The 17847-nt window shown below is 39.0% G+C and overlaps 1 protein-coding gene across 2 annotated transcripts in view; it reads left to right on the forward strand.

Annotated features, from left to right (window-relative positions):
• Window positions 1–16720, forward strand: part of spred2a (sprouty related EVH1 domain containing 2a) — a 24616-nt gene extending 7896 nt beyond the window's left edge. The window contains exons 1-6 of one of the 2 annotated variants that reach the window (XM_059331401.1): window positions 2705–3440; window positions 4732–4906; window positions 5874–6042; window positions 6810–6874; window positions 11431–11586; window positions 12486–16720. In XM_059331401.1, the coding sequence (XP_059187384.1) occupies window positions 3397–3440; window positions 4732–4906; window positions 5874–6042; window positions 6810–6874; window positions 11431–11586; window positions 12486–13178 (1302 nt within the window). In that variant the 5' untranslated portion in view covers window positions 2705–3396 and the 3' untranslated portion in view covers window positions 13179–16720. Of the gene's footprint in view, window positions 1–2704; window positions 3441–4731; window positions 4907–5873; window positions 6043–6809; window positions 6875–11430; window positions 11587–12485 lie in introns of those variants that run through there. The other variant, XM_059331409.1, reaches the window with a different exon arrangement.
• Window positions 16721–17847: the final 1127 nt, after the last annotated feature.

Genomic DNA, 17847 nt, shown 5'->3' on the forward strand with positions numbered 1-17847 from the left:
TGTTTAAAACCATGTTGTTTTCTCCACATATTGTCCATATTGAAGTATTGTCATGTTTCCAGCCTCTCTTGTCCTCTCCTCTCCGCTCTGTGTGAACAGCCTCTCCTGTCCTCTCCTCTCTGCTCTGTGTAAACAGCCTCTCCTGTCCTCTCCTCTCTGCTCTGTGTAAACAGATTTTCAGTGACTATTTGTCTCGTGACCGTTGGTCATACAACATATAAAATCTATATAAATCTATAAGTCCTGTAGCTCTATGGAATCAGCACAATAATGGCTAGAAGCGGGAACAATTCAATCATGTCTTTGTGCAGAATAACACAGTTAGAATGACAGAAATCAGAAAAATAGTTGAATTTCTCTGATAAATAATTTTTTTTTAAATTGGAATAAAATGGAATTTATATTTAAACAGTTTTCCAAGTGCCCACAAGTGTCACAAATGTTGTAAAAAACAACAACAACTCAAAATTAGATAAAGAAAAAGACGTTAAAACACCAAAAAGATACAAAATTACCAAATAAAGACACAAAATGACAAAAAATAAACAAAAAAACCCAGTTTTCTCCACCTATTGCGGAGAGTTGTTGGGAGTTGACAAAATGTGGGTGCACCAAGGCTTGTACTGGAAAGTGTAAGTGCTACAGATATGGACTCAGTTGCACATGCCTATGTAGTTGCCCCTGCTAGAACTTATTTGTTTGTTTATTTTGCCAGTGTTATTCCCTGTTGTCCTTTGTGTTTTCAAGTGTAGGCCTATGGCTCGGCTTCCCCTTTGCTACATCGGCGCATTATGTTCTACTTTGTCACCAGCCTATTACTGTGACATGTTCAGTTGTTACTTTGTAACATTGCTTTCACATTTTCAGTTTAGTTCCCTAGTATAGTTTCAGATACTGTTTGTCATGGTTCCATGTCAGCCAGAGCTGCTGTTGCCTCTGGATCTGTCATTATTGCCATTCAGTATTAACCATTGCTCAATTATTATTTTGGAGCGCTGTCCGTTCAGCACCACAACTGTGTTTCCCCACCCCTTAGTATTTATTTGGCATGTTTAATGGCAGTAGTAATGGTTAGTTTTTTAAAAAAGTAATTTAAAAAAGTATTTAAAAAGCCCTCATGGTAAGGGAGCTTGTGTACCTCGGTGAACCCTGAGAGCTACGCCGGTGGGAGGGAACTCCTGTCAGGTTTACCAAACTGGACAGGTCGTGGGCAAGGAGTCAGACAAAGCACAGTCAAACAACCTCTCTTGAGGAACCCAATACATTTCTATGAGAAAATTCATAACTTAAAGATCCACATGGCAGGCGGCAGTCATCCTGAAAAAAAAAATTGCTGCCTTGAAATTTCAAGTGGCTGTGGGTGGCTTATTGTCAAGTGACCCACAGATACTGCTCATGCCAGTTTTTATGCGTGTATCACCCAATAAACCATTGTATCATTCAATTGCTCCACTAAGGTGTCGGCCATCTTGAAAAATGGCCGCCATCTTGGAATTTTAAGTAACTGTGGGTGGGTTATTGTCAAGTGACCAACAGAGACTGCTCATGCCAGTTTTTATGCGTGTATCACCCAATAAACCATTGTATCATTTAACTGCTCCACTTAGGTGTCGGCCATCTTGAAAAATGGCCGCCATCTTAAAATTTCAAATGTCTCGGACAATTTTCTTGTCAAGTGACCCATGGAGAGTGTTCACGCCAATTTTCACGCTTGTATCATAAACTGAACGATTATATCACTTAGCCGCTCCACTAACATATTGTACAGTATTGTCATGTTTCCAGCCTCTCCTGTCCTCTTCTCTCTGCTCTGTGTAAACAGACTCTCCTGTCCTCTCCTCTCTGCTCTGTGTAAACAGCCTCTCCTGTCCTCTTCTCTCTGCTCTGTGTAAACAGATTTTCAGTGAAAATTTGTCACGTGACCGTTGGTCTCAGCAGAATCAATCATGTCTTCACAGTGTCTCTGAGGAGCAGAATTTAATGTTTTTAACAGGATCTGGTTAGTGCAAACGCTTTATTTTAAATGACACATGTAGAATAAAGAGATTCTGACACAAATATAAACATTTTAACACAAGTTTTGGTCACTTTTTATAACAGAAACTTTCGTAACTGATTATCCGTTCAAGGACCATTGGAAAGATCGAACTCTGCCTGTTTTTACTGTTTTTTTTCTACCATAATTGATAGATTTGAAGTTTTTTCACCTCATCGGATCATAACAGACAGAACTTATGGACAAAACAAGGCCGTGGACAGGACAAACCTTCAGATTTGATGTTCGGCAGCAACAGAGTTGACCTCCATCTGGTCCAATGTGTCGGAGCGACGATCTCGCTGCCTGAACGACCTGCAGCCTGTAAAACACGTTTACATCATCAGTCCGTTTGGGAAGTGAAGGTGTCACTGTCTGCAAATGGAGGATCTCTCATTTTGGAACCGAACTCCAGAATATAGTCCCTCCTGTGTGTGTGTGTGTGTGTGTGTGTGTGTGTGTGTGTGTCACTGCACGCTGCCGGCAAATGCAGTGATGACTCATGCTACACACACACACACACACACAAGCACCATCTGTTTGACAGGCAGGCTGAATCACACAGTGGAGGGAAGCAGTGTGTGTGTGTCTGTGTGTGTGTGTGTCTGTGTGAGGCCTGTTAGGATGTGGCGTCGCGGCTCGTCAGCGGAGAGCGCCGTGACTCTGTGACCGTGGAAACAGGATGCAGGAGAGATGTCAGAGGACAAAAGGCAAGACGGAGAGTTTTTATTTTTATTTTTGAATTCAAACATTTATTTATTTATTTATTTATTTATCTGGTCGGCGTGTTTCAGCTTCGTGTCTCCATTTTGTCTCTGACTGAACGTCGAGTCTCTGCGGTGTGATTCAGCGGATGTGGAGCGGAGGGACGAGCTGCTATTGGCCGCCTGCGACCGACGGCGTCACACCTCCGAGTCTACAGACACACAGACACTTTCTGACACACATTTATTTATTTATTTATTTATTATTTATTTGTCTTATTTATTTTTTTATGTCTTACTTTTTCTGTTTCTTATTAATTTATCTTTGTCTTATTTTTTCCTTATTTTTTGACTTACTTTTTCTTTGTCTTATTTTTTTTCTTTTTTTTCCTATTTCTTATTTTTTTGTATGTGTTGTTTATTATATTCTTATTTTTTCTTTTTCTTATTAATTTGTCTTTGTCTTATTTTTATTTTTATTTTTCTTCTTTGTCTTATCTTTTTTATGTCTTACTTTTTTATTTTTAAATTTTCTTAATTCTTTTAGTCTTTTAGTAATTTTTTTTATTCTTATTTTTATATATCATCACACCACCACACTTTAGAGAAACACAGATAAATTATAACCTGGTTTCTCCTTAGTTTCTGCTCCTGGCGATGTTTTTAGACCCAGAAGTTGTGATTCCTGCAGAGATCAATAGGTGTTGATGAGAAAATGATTTATTTTAAATTTATTTGCAGCATTGTTGTTTGTTCTTCATTACTGTTGTTTGTTTTGAGCATCCTCATGGATCACAGTTTGCTCTGATTGTTTTCTCGCTGTGCTGCTGTTTTGTTTCCAAGCTTCGATGGTAAAACTGCAGATTTTAAACTGTTTGATATCACAACAGTAACAAGAATATGTTGTGCAATAATTTAATTGGTTTCTCGTGAAATAGTCACATTTTGTCTAGTGCAATATTGAATTATTTTGGGGTGAAATACATTTTTCATGTGCAATATTTATACCTTTCTAGTGCAATAATGACATTTTTCTTATGTGATAATCATGTTTTTTTATTGCAATTCTTACTTTTTTCTGCTGTTATATTAACATATTTTTCTTGTGCAATAATGCATTTTTTTAATAGTTTATTACTTATGTTTTGTTGTTCTAGTGCAACATTTTTTTTTCTAGTGAAAGGAAAAAAAAATTCTGGTGGAATAATTCAATTTTTCTAGTGAATTACTACAATTTCTTTCATGTAATTTTTTTTCTAGTGTAGAAAATAAAATTCTTATTATGCAACTATTCTCGTGGTAGTATTGTAATAATTTTAATTATTCTAAGTGAAATATTACCTACAATAGTACAATAATTACACTTTTTCTTTTGCAATTGAAATTTTTCTGCTGCCGAAAATAACACTTTTTCAAGTGAAATAATTGCATTTATATTAGTGCAATGATTAAATGTGTTCAACTATTACTCTTTTTAAAAAAAATGTTAATCTTTTTCTAGTGAAATGGTTTTAAAAAATTCTGGTGCAATAATTACATTTCTCATTGTGCAATAATTTTGATTATTTTAAGTGAAATAATACTTATATAAATGGTACAATTTTTTTTTCAAGTGTAATTACATTTTTTTCTTTTGCAATATTTTTTATAGTTTATTACTTTCATTCTTGTTGTCATTTGTTTCTCGTGCTATACAAAAAAATATCTCGAGCATTACTACAATTTCTTTCTTGTAAAATTGTTACAATTTTTTCTAGTGTAATAAATACAGTTTTTGTTGTGCAACACATACATTTTTCAAGTTAAATAGTATTTTTCTATGTAGAATAATTTTAATTTTTTCTTGTGAAATTATACCGTTATAACTAATGTAATAAATCAATGTTTTCTAGTTTGCAAACAAACATTTTATTTATTATTTTTATTCCGTATTTTCGAAGGTGTGTTCTCGTCTCTGGATGTTTGCTGAAGTTGATTTGTTTTGTTTTTCAGTGACAGCTACATTGTGCGCGTCAAAGCGGTGGTGATGACCCGAGACGAGTCGAGCGGCGGCTGGCTGGCGCAAGACGGCTGCCTGAGCAGAGTGGGCGTGGCCAGGCTGCGGCCCGGCGAGCTGCTGGGACGCTGCAGCTTCCTGATCCACGGAGAGCGCCTCAAAGACAGACAGGTTGTTATTCAGTCACATGCTGATGTCAAGTTTCTGCAGGAATCAGCTGTCAGTCAGGCGGTTGAGAGAGATTCTTTAGTTTAGATTAGCTGTTGATGCGGTTTCTCTCTTTGCTCAGGTCTCATGTGATTATTTAGTATCCCAGTCATCAAGTTATCAAGGTATTTTTGATGCTCGGGCTACACGCCTCACAGCAAGAGGGTTCTCTCTGGATACTCCAGCTTCCTCCCACAGTCCAAAAACATGCACTTAGGTTTAATTGGTGACTTTAAATTGCCTGTAGGTGTGAATGAGAGTGTGATTGTCTGTATCTACATGTCAGCCCTGCGATAGTCTGGAGATCTGTCCAGGGTGTACCTCGCCTCTCGCCCAATGTCAGCTGGGATCGGCTCCAGCCCCCCGCAACCCGAGTGCGAATAAGCGGTTAAGGATAATGAATGAATGATGAGGAGGGCTTTCTTCTTTCCTTTTGAACAATATATTACTTTTTCCTTTTTTCTTTGTCTTATTTTTTTCCTTTGTCCTATTTATTTTTGAATTACTTATTTTTTCTATTTCTTATTTATTTCTTTTTTCTTATTTTTTGGACTTTTTCCTTTTCTTATTTTTTTTCTTTGCCATCTTAAATTTTATTTTTTATGTCTTTTATGTCTTTTTCTGTTTCTTCTTCTTATTTCTTTTTTCTTATTTTTTGACTTATTATTTCTTATTCATTTTGTCTTTGTCCTATTTGTTTTGTCTTATTTTTATGTCTTATTTTTTATATTTCTTATTTCTTTTCTTTGTCTTATTTTTTTTTTCTTTTTTTTTTCTTCATCTTACTTTTTCTTTTGTTTCTTTTTTTTCTTATATTCATATCTCTCTGTAACCTTTATGTTACGTTGCTGTGACTGTCTGCGTCTTATGTTAACATGTTTATTATTCAGTTCGTCTCATCTTGTTCTTTGTGACTCTTTCTTCCCTCCAGGTGATCCTGGAGTGTTTCCTGAAGAAGGATCTGGTCTACACCAAGGCCACGCCCACGTTCCACCACTGGAAGGTGGACAACAGGAAGTGCGGTCTGACCTTCCAGAGCCCGGCCGACGCCCGAGCCTTCGACCGCGGCGTCAGGAAGGCGCTGGAGGACCTGACGGAGGGTAGGAGGAGGAATAACGGTTCTATCAGCTTAAATCTGACACATTTACTGAGTTTAGTTTAAGTTCAGTTTGTTTGTCTGGTGAACTTTTTTTCTCATTAAACTTGCGACATCAACACAGAAACATCCAGTAGATTTTGGTTTAGACATGCAAACAATAAAAAAAGTCGGATTTGAATGTCAACATTATGAATTAAGCTTTATGAATTAAGCTTTTGGTACAGTCCTGGGAAATTAAATATGGATGATGAAGATATGTCTTATTTATTTTTTCTTATTTTTATGTCTCACTTCCTCTATTTCTTATTTTTTTCCTTGTCTTATTTGTTTTTTTACTTACTTACTTACCTACTTACTTAGAAGTCACATTTTTTTGGCTTAAATAGTCACATTTTTTCTTGCAATATTTCATTTTTTTGGGGTGAAAAACATTTTATGTGCAATATTTATTTATATTTCTAGTGCAATAATGACAGCACTTTTTGTGAAATAGTTATTTTTTTCTACTGTAATACTTGTAATACATTTTTCTAGTGCATTACAAAATTTATTTCATGTAAAATTGTTTAAAAAAAATTTCTAGTGTAAATAGTTTTTGTTGTGCAATACATACATGTGACATAGTCGGCGGGCTAGTAAAATAATTGATTTTTTTCTGCCCCCAAAAGTTACTTTTTTCTAGTGAATTAATTGCATTCATACTAGTGCAATGATTAAATGTATGCTAGTGAACTAACTGGCTCACTGATCGTCCTGTGTGTCGTCTAGGGTCCACCACGTCCTCGTCCACGCTGCAGAACGAGGCGGAGCTCGGTGACGACGACGTCTTCACGGTGAGAAACTCTTCCTCCTACAGATGTTTAACTCTCTGAACCCCAACAAGTTATTTCAGGGCGTCTTTTGCTCATTTTTATATATATAAACATTTTTCCAAGTGACCACAAGAGTCATGAATGTTGGAGAATAAGACAGTTTTCTCTCCATATTGTCCATATTGAAATATTGTCATGTTTCCAGCCTCTCCTGTCCTCTCCTCTCTGCTCTGTGTAAACAGCCTCTCCTGTCCTCTCCTCTCTGCTCTGTGTAAACAGCCTCTCCTGTCCTCTCCTCTCTGCTCTGTGTAAAAAGTCTCTCCTGTCCTCTCCTCTCTGCTCTGTGTAAACAGATTTTCAGTGAATATTTGTCACGTGACCGTTGGTCTCAGCAGAATCAATCATGTCTTCACAGTGTCTCTGAGGAGCAGAATTTAATGTTTTTAACAGGATCTGGTTAGTGCAAACTCTTTATTTTTGGACACACTTTTAGATTAAAATTATGACGATAAAGCCTATTTTTACAGTTTCTTTCTGACATAAACAATAAACCCAGATAATAATATTTTTGGTGATAACTTAAATAAACAGCTACAACATTCATCTCCATCCTTCAGTTTAATGGTCCTTCGTGTATCAGAATTCACATTCGTGCATACAAACTGTTTTTCTGATTTGTATCAGGAGGAAAATGAGGAGGGGCTGTTTTGTTATTTTGGGTCTGGATTTGGACACAAGATGCTGCTTTTGTTTGCAGCGAAGCAGTGTGTGTGTGTGTGTGTGTGTGTGTCAGACAGGAAGTATGAAGGACGGGAGAGGTTTGGTATCCTGTGGTGTTTGTGACCAGACATAAGTCGCCGTCCTGTTTGGGGTTTGTCACCAACACAGGAGCAGCTGACACACACACACAAACACACACGCACACGCACCTCACCTGATGATTTTTCCACATTCTCTGTTCAGTTAAAAACACTAAAGTCCCACAGTAACACAAACAAACTGACAGATCGAGGCAGTGGGGTAATTTTTTTTTGTCAATGTCAAGTATCACTGTTATCCTGAATAATATAACTCTCCACAGGCTAGAGAGCCACGTCATTACATCACTGTTTATGTCTGTGTATGTCTCTCTCCCTCTCAGCAGTCGGCAAGTAAATAACAACAGCAGACTACCTCGGCTCTTTACAGATGTTGCTCCTGGCTTTGAGCCTCCATTGGCATCCAAAAACAACATGTACAACACATCTGTGCTGCTCACCTTTACTGCTATGGACGACCATTACATCCTTATTAACACTGAACGCAAGATGTTAATGTTGGACTTTGTTGTCAGCTAACGATAGCCCACTAACGTTAGCCTGGTAGCGCTAGCCCGTATGAATCACATTGCAGTTAAACAAAATCAAGTGAATTAATGATGCACGTTTTAGTTGGTGTCTGTCAACGGCACTGAGTTGGTCTTGTTGGTCACGATAATCATATAAGTAATAAGTAATAAGTAGTAATAAGTAGAACAAGCCCAAAACAGTCACTGCACTTTTGGAATAAGACCAAAAAAATGCAACTTGCAGCTTCCAATATTTACAAGTGTCTTTTCAAAATAAGAAGCAAAGTAGCTTATGATAAGCGGACCTGTCAACGTTGCCTGCACTTTGAACCCAGCTTCAGTTACAACAGTGTTAGAGCGTGAGTGGAGGCACAATAGTGCTGAATGCTGAGCAGTCATTACACACTACACCAAAAAATTTAAAACACAGTGTTCAAGGCATGTAGCTCATGGAGAAATGTTAATTGGTCTCATTAAAGTATAGACCATGCATTTTGTATCTCAAAAGTAAAAAAATAAAATAAAATAATAAACATAGGTACTGTGAAAAAAATCATCCTGAAATTGACAAATACAAATGAAAGTGTGTTGCCTACAATGTACTGTAAAATGTAAAACAATAAATTTAAAAAACTCACTTTACACAGTTGATTACTGAGCTTCACTGAGCGTCGTCTTGTCTTTGGGCTGGGTCAGGCCACAGCACCTCATCCACATCACATGCAATATTTGCCCTTGCAATGGGAGAAGAACCCCTAGTGTGCCGTATCAAGCCCTGACATCCCCTCGCTAATGTCATCACAAGCTGGTGTTGACATGAAGAGAAACAAGTGTGATCAATTTTGAATCGTTATGTTCACTGGATGACACGTGTGTCATTTGTGTTCATGTTTTGTCACTTGTTGTTACCATTATGTATCACAAATGCATCACAGTGACAACTGTGTCTTATTGCAGGAGAATTGTGTTTAGAGTTTTGCAAAAGGAACAACTGAGATCTGCAAATAGTGTTTTACTAGATGAAGATAGTTTATGGTTTTGTCAAAAGGATGTTCGATTCGGGGAATGAGCAATTCATTCACACAACAGGAATTAGTGTTTTAGCAATTGAGAAAAACTGTAAAAGTTTCTCTCCTCCTCCTCCTCCTCCATGCTGCCACAGTTTTTCCATCTTTACGTTGGTTCCAAAGAAAAAGAAAAGAGGCATACGTTTCCTGCAGGATGTCCAGAGAGAGAGAGAGAGCGTCAGAGAGAGAGAGAGAGAGTCAGAGAGAGAGTCAGGGAGAGAGAGAGTCTGAGCTGTCAGTGATCTGTCACTGCGCTGCCTGTTTACATAGCTGGCCTCATTCAGAGCCGAGTCGCCGCGCTGACGGAGGGGGACGTGTCCCGCCGCCCCGGCTGCAGCTCTGAAGCCGTGCTCCTCGAGGAGGAGGAGGAGGAAGAGGAGGAGGAAGAGGACGTGAAGAGCTCGACTCGGAGGCGCTGAGGAGGACAATGAGGACGTAGATCAACCTGCGTCAGGAGTAAATAAAAGCCTCGCTGTCATGATGCACGGCTTCCTCTGGAGGCCCCGAAGAACCGCACGCACCGCTGGAGTGTTTGGTTGAGAAATTATGCAGCAATGAAATGATGGAGGAGCTGAATTGCAGTTATCTGACAGTATTTGGTACATTTTTCAAAGCTTAAAATGAAATAATTGGGTCATTTTGCACAATCTATACTTTGCAGTGTATTCTAAAACACTAAAGTTGAGTTTTCTAGACTCTCAAAGAGTTTTTTTCCTGCTCAGGTCTCATGCGTCTATTAATGTCCAAGTAATTCCTGTTATTTTGTTATTTTGTCAACATATGAAGGTGTGATGATGAGGGACGCTTTATTTCAAGCTTTCTTCTTTCCTTTTCGAATAACATATTTTTTGAATTTTTTTCCTTGTCTTATTTTTTTCCAATTTTTTATGTCTTAATTTTCCACTTTCTCATTTTTTTCTTTGACTTATTTATTTTCTCATTTTTTTATTGCTCTTTTTTTCTTTGTCTTTATTTTTTCTTTTTTTTGATGACGTTTTCTTTTTTTATTTCTATTTTTATTTATGTTTCTTATTTTTTGACTTACTTTATTTTTCTTATTTTTTTTCTTTGTCTTATTTGTTTTTCTTATTTTTGTATGTCTCACTTTTTCTATTTCTTAGTAAGTCTGAAGTTTGGCAGCCAACCAACGAAGCGGACGTGTTGCTTGTTTTTGTCTACTTATGACGGCAGTAAAATATCTCAACACCTGAAACTAGACGTAAAGATTTATCGTCCACAGACATAATGGACAAACTAAAAATGTTGACCTTAAGTTGAAAACTTAAATTGGCAGGACAACATGAATATCTGCACCAAAATCTGATCAAATTCGTAGAGATATTGCAGTTTGTCTCGTCTCCTCACACCTGAAGAATCACGACATAAAGTGTATATGAATGTATAATAAAGTTTTATGTTTGGCAAAGTATTTCTCTGGGGACACTTGCAGAGTGGTGAAGAATTGCTGCACGATCCACATAAAAAAAAATCTATTTGCATTTTCATTACAGCTCAAAAAAATTACTGTCTCAGTTATTGAGTTTTCCCTCTAAAATCAGTATCTATCTGTCTCAAGAATCCCATATCGGTTGGTTCTACTGTAAACAAACTATATTATCTCACGCCGATGATGCAAAGCAGAGATGAAGCTTTGCAATTAAAAACAGTAAAATACATTAAAATCGTCAGCAGAGTTTTTTTCGTGTATGTTTGCAGTTTGTTGAGTGAAAAGAGATGTGAGAAAGTCTTTATTCATTTAGCTGAGAAGTTCATCAGGTTCCTCGGCTCCCTTCGTGTCTGGAGGAAGTCTTCTTGTGCGATTCGCCACATGAAAGCTGAGCGTGTCAACCCAGAGGATGACGCAACCCGACACACGGCGGCGCCTCGCGGGGCCACGGGCCGGGCTGGGACTCATTTAACCCAGGCCCAATAAAAACACAGAAACTTCAGAGACCTTTCTGCAACGATGCTCCGGCTCTGGCGGTCTTTTCCTGCTTAATTTTTATTTATTTTTTACCCTCGCTCTTGTCTGATAGCTCACAGAAGTGGAGATCAGGTGGAGATGATGCAAAGAGTTTGATTCAGGATTTCCTCTTAGTGTTTTCCCTACAGAGAGTCGGTGACATCATAATGTAACAGACTGATGCTTATCTCAGGTTTAAACTCTCCTCTCTGTCCTGCAGACGGCCACCGACAGCTCATCCAACTCGTCCCAGAAGCGAGAGCCGGCCCTGCACACGCTGGCCCCGCACAACTTCTGCGAGGCCCGCCGGCACCACTGCATCCTGGGACATTTCTACGAGCAGCACCGGCCCTCCGACCACTACTTCCTGGATCAGGTAAAAGGACAAATTCATAACCTAATTATGTAACTGTAGTGCTTTAACCCTCTGAACCCAAACAAGTTGTTTCAGGGCGTCTTTTGCTCTTTCTACATTCTCCTCTCTGTGTCCTCGTGTTTCACTGCAACATATTAAATCTCCATAAATCCATAAGTCCTGCAGCTCGATGGAATCAACACAATCAGAACAACTCAAACTGTCTTTGTGCAGAATAACACAGTTAGAATGACAGGAATCAGAAAAAGAAGTCGAATTTATCTGTAAATTATGGAATTTATATATTAACACTTTTCCAAGTGCCCCAAAATGACCAAAAAAAAGAAACAAAAAGGCACAAAATGACCAAAAAATACACAAAATTGCATTAAAAAAAACATAGAGAACTCCCAGAACTCCTGCTCCTCCCTCCCTCTCCCCCTGTTGATCTGCCCTGTACAACGACATCTATTGCACATCTGTCCGTCCTGGGGGATGGATCCCTCCTCTGTCGCTCTCCCTGAGGTTTCTTCTTCTTTTTCCCCTGCTAAAAGGGTTTTTTTGAGGAGGTCCTGGCTGATGTGAGGGTCTAAGGACAGAGGGTGTCGTACCATGTACAGTCTGTGAAGCCCTTTGAGGCAAATCTGTGATTTGTGATTTTGGGCTATATAAATAAAATTGATTTGATTTGATTTGATTTGCTTTGATAGAGAAAATGACAAAAAAAGACATAAAATTACTACAAATTCTGCATGAAAAGTTCAGCTGAAGGTTGAATAGTGACTCTGGTTTGTGCAGAAACACTTGGTTTGTGAACTAATGCATCTCTGTAAAGCCTAGTAAGGAAACAGCTGTGCTCTGTTTCTGCTGAGCTCATGTCCACCGGAGAGTCTTTAAACGTCTCCTCTGTGTCCCTGCAGGCGGTGCACATGTTCCCTCGTCACGTCAGCTTCCAGGTGGAGGAGGAGGAGATCGTTCGCATCAACCCCCGCGAGCGGACCTGGCTCACCGGCTACGAGGACTACCGGCACGCCAACTCCACGCGGGACAAGCTCTCCCAGCCCGACAACCTCGACGCCTACGTGCACTTCGGCAAGAGTGAGCCGCCCAAACATGACTACACCTTCCCGTACCCGCTGAGCTGCAACGTGCAGCGGGGCTGCGACGGCAAGGCGGGCTGCCTGGAGCTGGCCGGCGGCCACAGGGCAGTGGTGACGGTGCAGCCGCGCGCCCTGCAGCCCAAAGGCAAGAGGCGGAAGGAGGACGGCGAGCGTTCGCGCTGCGTCTACTGTCAGGACATGTTCAACCACGAGGACAACGGGCGGGGCCGCTGCCAGGAGGCGCCCGACCCCATCCAGACCTGCATCCGACGGGTCAGCTTCATGTGGTGCGCCGACAGCCTGCTGTACCACTGCATGTCGGACCCGGAGGGGGATTACTCGGACCCGTGCTCCTGCGACACCAGCGACGATCGCTTCTGCCTGCGCTGGACGGCGCTGGTGGGGCTGTCGCTGCTGGCGCCCTGCATGTGCTGCTACGCCCCCCTCAGGGCATGCTACCGCTGCGGCGTGGCGTGCCACTGCTGTGGCGGGAAACACAAAGCGGTGGGCTGAGGCGCCGCAGAGACGGCAAGGACTCGTGGGAAAAGGAGGCCGCTGTGATTTTGTCGTTATTGTCGTTTGTCTCGTCTCCGATTTCCAGAAGGAGGAGAATAACTTTTGTCTCAACAGATGGATAAAAAGAATTCCCTGTTGTTTTTCTGTTTTTCCGTCTTTTGTGACACGTCGGGGACCAAACGGCTTCCAGCTCTCACAAAGACTGAACAGAGAATATTAATTTAAGAATATTAAATACAGGTACTTTATATTTTTACACTCATGTGTTTTAAAGGCTTGAATCTGTCGTCTCTTCAGCGTCGTGTGACTCAGTGTGAATGTCGTTGTGTCGTCGAGGAGCGGCAGAACGTCTGAGGGTCAAACAGCCATATTCACTGTTTTATTTTTATCAGCGTAGATGAGAAGATGATTATCATGAGCTGGAGTCAGGACGCGGTTAGACCAGCTTAACTTCAAAAGCTTCAGTTTTAGGCTGAACGAGCCGCATCAGAGTGTTTTTTTATATTTTCCTCTGTGTCCTTGTATTTCACTGCAACATATTAAATCTCTATATATCTATAAGTCCTGCAGCTCTGTGGAATCAGCACAATCAGAACAACTCAAACATGTCTTTGTGCAGAATAACACAGTTAGAATGACATAAATCAGAAAAAAGGAGAAGAAACAAGTTGAATTTCTCCGATAAATTATTTTTTCAAAATTGTAATAAAATGTAATTTATATATAAACAATTTTCCAAGTGCCCACAAATGTCACAAATATTGGGAAAACCAGTTTTCTCCACATATTGTACATATTGAGTTATTGTCATGTTTCCAGCCTCTCCTGTCCTCTCCTCTCTGCTCTGTGTAAACAGATTTTCAGTGAATATTTGTCACATGACCGTTGGTCTCAGCAGAATCAATCAATTTTAAGCATGGCTTTGGTCACTTTTTATAACAGAAACTTTAATAACCAATGATCCGTTCAAGGACCATCAGAAAGTTCAAATTCTGACGATAATGTCTGTTTTTAGAGTTTTTTTCTACGATAAACTGATAAACTTTTGTCATGCTGCCCAGTAGAAAAAAAAAAAACTTGTTTTTTCCTCCTGCTTCCAGTCTTTATGCTAAGCTAGGCTAACGTCCTGACTCCAGCTCTGAAATTAACAAGAACAGTTATTTTATAGCAGTTATCTCCATGTTTTGCAGCTCTGATGCTCTGAAAGCTGCTCTACTCGTCTCCCAGCAGACTTCACAGTCAAACCAGTTCGTCTGACCAGTGAGACAACAGCTCCCAATCCGGAAAAATTAAGAAACACAATGATTATTCGCCAAAAGGCAACATTTGTATAACTGTGCCTCAGAATGAGTTAAACCTGAATAAGTTAATCATCCCTTACTGGTCACACTGGTCAGTCTTTACTGGTTTGTGGAGTTCTGTTTGATGATTAGATGAACAAAAACAACAGTAAGAGTGAAGCTATGACACACACTAAAGCTCAGTGTGTGTGTGTGTGTGTGTGTGTGTGTGTGTGCTTGTACAGCTGTCTTTGTGAGAACCAGTTTGACTTTTGCACCTGTAGAATGAGGACTTTAAGGCCAGTACTGACTTTGGGACCTTTAAAGGACCGTTTGAAGGTAAAAACAGTAGACTAGTGAAACATATTAGATGTCGGAGAAGTACACTGTAAAAAAAGTTATTTTCTAGAATTTAACCACATTATTTTACAAAGTTTGTCTTGTTTTTTTTCTTTTATTACAAGTATTAACCATAAAATAAAAGTAAATTGATATAAAGGCACATTATAGATTTTTTTACAGTATTATTTAATTGCTTAATGGTCTTGAATATTAAATTAAAGTGAATTCTATGTAAAAAAAAAAAAAAAAAAAAAAAGAAGAAGAAAAAAATACACATCATATTGCTGAAGGTAAAATTAAGACAATTTTCTTTTATAGTCAAATTTTCAATTTAATGTAAATAAAAATGTAAAAGAAGTTGTAAAAAAAAAAGAAGACAAACATTACTGTCATGTTACAGAAAAAAAAAATTCTACAGATATTTATGATTTTATTTTTTTTTACAGTGTACACTACATCGTCCAACTGAACGCCGGACAAGATATTTTAAAATCGAACTTAAATGTTCCAGTGAAACCACACAGTCAGTGACCAATGCTAACGACCTGTCAGTCATACAGTAGCCACGCCCTCTGCTTTATTGTCTATTTTCCTCTATTTTTCCTGACATTTTACTAAATGAACTTCATGCTGTGTAGAAGAAGACTTGAAACTAACGATTGAGACAGTAAACTCATTATTAGAATGTTTACTGAGGTCACAAATCAAATTAGAAGTTGAGTCACTTTCTCATGGACTTCTATATAATCAGACTTCTTATTGCAGCCAGTGTCTGTTTCATTCTGAAGAGTCATCTTTTTCAAAACCAACATCAAAAATTCAGATTCAAAAGAATTCAAAATTGTGTTTCACCTCCTGCTGGACATGAGAAAAAATGCAGGTTGGAACCCCTCGATCCCGCCATTTGAAATGTATGTTTTCTTTAAAAGATCGTCAAAAACACACAGTTTACTGTAGAGAGAAAAACTCTTAAAACAGTCTGTCTTTGAACAGATCATAGGTTACAAAAGTTTCTGTGATAAAAAGTGACCAAACAAATATAACAATATGGATATTTTGGATATTGTGTCATTTAAAACATGCCCAAATAAAGCGTTTGCACTAACCAGTCCTGTTAAAAACATTAAATTCTGCTCCTCAGAGACACTGTGAAGACATGATTGATTCTGCTGAGAATTTACACAGAGCTGAGAGGAGCGGACAGGAAAGGCACTGGATTCACCTTTTAGATCCGGAGGCTGCCACTTGGTTTAGACTTGGTTATAAGGTCCAGGATCAGGTTTGGGGTGAGGGAATGTATCATGTCAATGAATGTGCTCGCAAGTATAGCTGTACAACCGCGCGTGCGTGTGTGTGTGTGTGTGTGTGTCATTCAAAGGGCTGGGTATCAAAAATTATCTTTATATTGATAATGATATTGACTGAAATCAAATCAGAATATTAGAGTCTCACTTTTTTTTACAACAAAAGTCTTGGATTGGGCTGTCTCTTCTTTAGAAATATACCCCGTAAAATATTTTAACATTAATGAAAAATTTAAAAGTAGACGTCCTGTCGATGCCCAGTCTGAGCCTCTATCCCATAACACTTTCATGAAATGAGCACAAAGTCTGATAATCCTGGTAGAAAGAAACAACAGGTCAATTTAGACTGATATTCAGTATGTGTATGTTTAATGACGTGTACTGTGAACTGCCAAACTGTTAAAGGAGTCTATGGGTGGTGCTGACATACGGTTTGTTCTGTTGTTGAGGTTGGAGATCTTGTTGATTTTTCTGCTAAGTAATTTACCTTTTTACAGTTTGTAAGAAATCCTACTTTGCCTACTTTACCATGTTGGGCTGCTCCATTTTTTGTTCTTTACACAAAAACAATCTGAACCTGTTTTCCTACTTTACGGTGCCACCAATCCTCCATGATGTTAAGACTTTGTGCTCATCTCACAGAAACACGTGAGTTTTTATTAATGAGTGAGAGGATTCTGTGAGTCTCCCAAAGCTAAAACTAGTGAATAAGCTGACTTAAAGGGACTGAAAGGAATCAAAACCTCCACCAGAAGAACAAACAGAAAATTTAATGCTAAATTATTTATTGTCTTTTGTTTGTGTCCTGACTTCATCACTACGTTTCCCTTCAATCACGTAGAGGTTTTGACCACTCAGAATCCTTCTGAATGTGAAGACAAACTGAACATTAGTTGTGATGAGGCAGTTTGTCTCAGAAGTTTGTATCTTAAAGCTGCTGAACATTTTCCAAATCACAAAATAACCCAGATAAGTTTTTTCATGAAAATGAACTCGCAGAGACTTGAAACTTGCTTTGGATCTTTGATCTTTTGTTTCATTCATTAGCGTTTTCAAATGTTCTTTGGCAGAAATGAGATTGAGGAGGAAAACGTGATGCATACAGCTGTCTTAAAGATCAGGAGAATTCTGTGTTTTCTTACATTTTTTGCTGTTTTTCATCCAACTTCTAAACCTCACGTGTCAGAGTTTAAAAACACATCACATCATTTTCTACCGCAGAAAAATACACATCAACTCTTCTGAAACACGGCAAAAACTAATCATCAGTACAGTTGATTAAAGACGCATTAAAATAGTTTCTGCTCAGTTTAACCGTCCGGGCAAGTTGTAAGTCTTTCATTCCTAGATTTTTTCTAGAAAATGTCATAATAAACTAATGGTATGATTTGGAAGATGTTTGGCAAACGTCTACAACATCTGAAACCACCAGTAGTTTACTGAAATGCACCTTTAAATTTAAAAAAGAGCAGACAAGAAGCTGAAGCGAGCAGCAATCAGGAGCGAATGTCTGTTAGAAAGCTGTCGGCCTGTCTGTCTCACCATCCTCGCTCTCTCTCTCTGTCTCTCTCGCTCTCTCAATCGATCTCTCATTCTCTCTCTCTTTCCCACTCTCTCGCTCTCTCACTCACTCACTCTCTAGCTCACTCTCAGTCTCTCGCTTGCTCGCTGTCTCTCTCTCGGTCTCTCTGTCTCGCTCCCTCACTCTCTCACTTACTCTCTCTCACTTTGTCTCTCTCT

This window comes from Centropristis striata, chromosome 1 (assembly GCF_030273125.1).
Source record: "Centropristis striata isolate RG_2023a ecotype Rhode Island chromosome 1, C.striata_1.0, whole genome shotgun sequence".
Classification (NCBI taxonomy): Eukaryota; Metazoa; Chordata; class Actinopteri; order Perciformes; family Serranidae; genus Centropristis; species Centropristis striata.